Here is a 4,134-nt window from a genome sequence, read left to right as displayed (position 1 = left end):
TACGCGCGTGCATGAGTGCTCAAAATCAAAAACCGGCTCGTGTCATGTCGCCATAGCTCCAGAAGCTAGCCCGTGCCCCTACGCGTACGACCCAGCAGCACCGACGTACTATACGTGTAGCCGAGCAGTAATGAGCTAGGAGACAGTAGCCAGCTACAGGTTCCTCTCTCGCGTACGTACGTACGTGGTCGCGGCCATGGATGGAATTCCAAGGTGTCGATCGCGCTGCGCTAGTAGAGGGAGAGGGGCGGAGAGGACGCGTCGTGGCCGGCCGGGCGGGCAGACCGGCCGCATCGGGCCACAGTCGGCCGGGGCCCGGCGATCCCCACCACTCATTCCCCTTTTGGGTCATAAATAGTCTCGAGATGCCCGCCCCACCCGGCTGTGGGCGGAGACAAAGGCCAAGGCAAGAACGCCCGTTGGCTCTGGCCCCGTTCCGTCCCCCTGCTCGCTCCCACCCCCAACCCCAGTATAAACTTACCTGCAGTCCCACCCGGGCATTCTGTCTCACTCCCATCTCATTCCCATCTTCATCTCGCTTTGTCCAGAGCTACATCCTCCACCACCACCGGTCCATACCGCATCGTCGCCCCCTGCCTTTCCGTCGTTGCTCGCGGCAAGTTCCACATGCAGTAGTAGTAGTACTACTAGCAGCTACTACGTGTTTTTGTTTTGTTTTGTTTTGGCTTTCAAATCAGGGGCGACGACAGACAGATCCGCGGCTTTCTCGAATTGGGCTTAGCTGCATCCATCCATCCTGCAGGTCCATCAAATCAAATCCGAAGGGAAGCTATAGCAGCCGCCCAGCCAGACATCAATCAAATCACCTCTACTCATCACATCAAATCAAAGGGGACCAAAAGGATATCTCTTCCTCCCCTCCCCGCCCCGCGCGCCCGGCTCGTATAAAATCCCCCTTTCTACACACCCGCAATTCCTTGCATTGGTTCCTCAATCTCGACTCATCTCTCCATTGTAGTAGTGATATCTTGCGATCCGTTCGAGCTCGGTCGATCAAAGCGAGAAGCCACCCACACACATACTTAGCCGTCCCCGATCGATCAGCAGCCTCAGGGCATAGCGGCTGCTACCACATACATTCATAATGTCGTCGTCCTCCTCCTCGTCGGCTGTCTTCAACCTGGACCACCTCGCGCCGTCCCCCACCGAGCAGCTCTGCTACGTCCACTGCAACTGCTGCGACACCATCCTTGCGGTACGTGCCGTCCACCTACCGACAGCGCTTGCTAATTGCTTGAAATATTAGCATCATATCCTAGCCTCATTTCTCCTTGTTTTTAGCTTTCTTGCTGGTTGGTAAGTTTGTAAGGAGTGATCAAGTTTGATGCCCGCCTGCAGGTCGGTGTGCCGTGCAGCAGCCTGTTCAAGACGGTGACGGTGAGGTGCGGCCACTGCGCTAACCTGCTCTCCGTCAACCTCCGCGCCCTCCTGCTCCCGCCCGCGGCGCCTCCGGCAAACCAGCTCCAGTTCGGCCACTCCTTGCTTTCCCCTACTTCCCCCCATGGCCTCTTGGTAAGTTCTTCCGATCTGTACTTTTGAGCCCATATACCGACCGGTGTCTGTGTACTTAGGCCTTCTTTGGCGTAGGACGAGGTTGCGTTCCAGACGCCGAGCCTACTGATGGACCAGGCGAGCACCAACCTGAGCGGCTTCACGGGCCGCAGCAACAGCAGCTGCGCCAGCAACCTGCCGGCGATGCCGATGCCTGCCGCCAAGCCTGCGCAGCAGGAAACCGAGCAGTCGGCAAAGAGCGCCCCATCGGCGAACAGGCGTAAGGACCACGCTCTTCTTGTCATGTTCTTTATATTGGTCTTCTTTCATTTGCTAGCTATACGTTAGTCAAAGCAAACAGCCCACGAGCTTGGATGTCGTTCACCTCGCACTGTTGGTGGGATGAAGCTGCCCCATGTACTCCTCTCGATCTGACGATATTTTCTGCACATTCTTTGTTGCTTTGCTTTGTTTTTGTTTTTTTAGGGTTAAGGGTCTTATCAACATGAGGGACATACTTATCACTTCGATCTGTATTCAGTAGTGTCCTGTCCTTGAAGTTTAGTGGATTCGTTATACTCCATGATCATCTAAATAACCTTTTTTTCCTTTATCGAAAAAAAAATCTAAATACCTTTTTAAGCTAGCTGTGTGCTACGTACTACAGCGTTAAATGAGCAAGATAGGGAAAAGAGCATGTTAATTGATATCGTAGTGTTACATGAGATCCATATGGGAGAGATAACATCAAGACATACAATCATGGGTACCCATGCTTGTCTCCGATCTGTGTGCGTGGTCATGTATAGTAGCGGAACCTAGGTAAAAGCATGCACACCCATTCGTTCATGTCTTCCTGCGTGTGCTGATCCGAATCTACGATGCCAATTTGTCTATGCAGCTCCGGAGAAGCGTCAGAGAGTTCCCTCCGCCTACAACCGCTTCATCAAGTAAGATCTTTGCGACGATCGACCGAGCGATGTTTCTGCGTACATATGCATGCATGTTCTTGGCGTACGTTTTCTCACGCTGTATGCTGACGATTTGCGACAGGGATGAGATCCAGCGCATCAAGGCCGGCAACCCGGACATCACCCACCGCGAGGCCTTCAGCGCAGCCGCAAAGAATGTAAAATCTCTCCTCCGCTACGCTACTGCAAGTGCATAGTACCTAGTAGGAGAGGTGTAGCTCCTGGCAAGATAGCGCTGTTTGCGTGTCGTCTTGATTTGACCGGTCGCCTTACGCGCGGTGTCAGCACGGACACAGGGACAGCTTGTGTTCGGCCGCTTGCGAGCAAGATGCCGAGCGAGCTCTGTGCATCATCAGTGCATGCACCGGTGCTTTTAGCCCTCCCACACAGTAAATACCAGTACTACAATGCATGCATGGGACTATGGGAGCTAGATAGGGTTTGTTCAGGTTTGTTTCGACAAGCTTCTTTTTGCTAATCCAAACCTGCTCATGTCTTGGCATGTTGTTGATGCAACCAGTGGGCCCATTTCCCGCACATCCACTTCGGCCTCATGCCGGATCAGGGATTCAAGAGGACCTTCAAGGCTCAGGTACTTTAGCTTTTCTTTACGGTTTCCTAAACCCTTAGCCTATCTACCACTGCACTTTCAGGTCTTAATTCATCAGCATGTCGGTAGCTCTGAAACCGGAGCGAAGTTTTGTAGTAATTGCAGGAATTAACGGTTTGTGATTTGCAGGATGGCGCCGAAGACATGCTTCTCAAGGATGGTCTCTATGCTGCGGCGGCCGCGGCGGCTGCCAATATGAGCGTCACTCCGCTTTAATTACCTAGCTATAATGAGCATGCCTCTCAAGTTCTGCGGATGTTCCTCGCTAACTCTCTTCTGCGGCGCCAACTAGGGTTCCTTGTTAGATAGTATTATCAATATCGCGTGTGTGTGTTAGATCTAGTACTTTCATTTCTGTCTGCTGTTGGGGCCGGGAACGGAGAATCGAGTTGAGTACCTAGGTTTCTCAGTTCTCATGGTCATCTCTCAGCTGGCTATCTATAGGTGTAGTGAGCTGTCTTCTATGTTTCCATTTCTTCATCTTTTCTATGTTTGTCTTTTTCACTTCCTGAACTTCCTACACCCTGTAGAAAACTAGGTGTGTCTTAAGAACATGTTTTCTGCATCTAGTGATGTGGTACGTTTTCCCTTCCCTTGCATGTATTTTTGATCAACGAAAAACAATCCATCTTCATGGGATAGCCGGCTTGTGTCTGTATTACCTAAAAAGTTGTGTGTATTTTATCATTATTTGTTTCCATTTTACAAACTAAATGTGATTGAAAGCTATTAAATTTGAATTTTAAACAAAAGGCAATTGATTAGAATCTGCTTAATTTGCTGGAGCTCAGATATGATCAACCACATCGCCCCCGTAGTAAGGAAAGAAAGAGTATTTACCTACACCAAGTGAATATTTATAGTTAGGAAGCCACAGTGAGATGTGAGGGTGTACAAAAATATACATCTAAATTTACTTCAAACAAAAGTAGCAACCACGGTGTATTTATAAAATTATAATGACTAAATATTATCCTCTTCATAATCGAAATTTCTCAACCATCTTTATCTCATGATAATAACCTAGAATTGGTATATAGA

At 50.0% G+C, this 4,134-nt stretch overlaps 1 protein-coding gene across 1 annotated transcript; it reads left to right on the top strand.

The window, feature by feature from the left end:
- Window positions 1–400: 400 nt before the first annotated feature.
- LOC119317267 (protein YABBY 4-like) lies at window positions 401–3,734 on the top strand. The gene is made up of 7 exons (XM_037591697.1): window positions 401–1,216; window positions 1,360–1,533; window positions 1,609–1,792; window positions 2,414–2,462; window positions 2,566–2,641; window positions 3,004–3,075; window positions 3,223–3,734. Exons 1-7 carry the CDS (start codon window positions 1,106–1,108, stop codon window positions 3,307–3,309), a joined length of 753 nt encoding a protein of 250 aa, XP_037447594.1. The 5' UTR covers window positions 401–1,105; the 3' UTR covers window positions 3,310–3,734.
- The last annotated feature ends 400 nt before the right edge of the window (window positions 3,735–4,134 follow it).

This window comes from Triticum dicoccoides, chromosome 6A (genome assembly GCF_002162155.2).
Source record: "Triticum dicoccoides isolate Atlit2015 ecotype Zavitan chromosome 6A, WEW_v2.0, whole genome shotgun sequence".
Taxonomy (NCBI): Eukaryota; Viridiplantae; Streptophyta; class Magnoliopsida; order Poales; family Poaceae; genus Triticum; species Triticum dicoccoides.
Note: the sequence above shows the minus strand (reverse complement) of the source record. Positions and strands in the feature narration are given on the sequence as shown.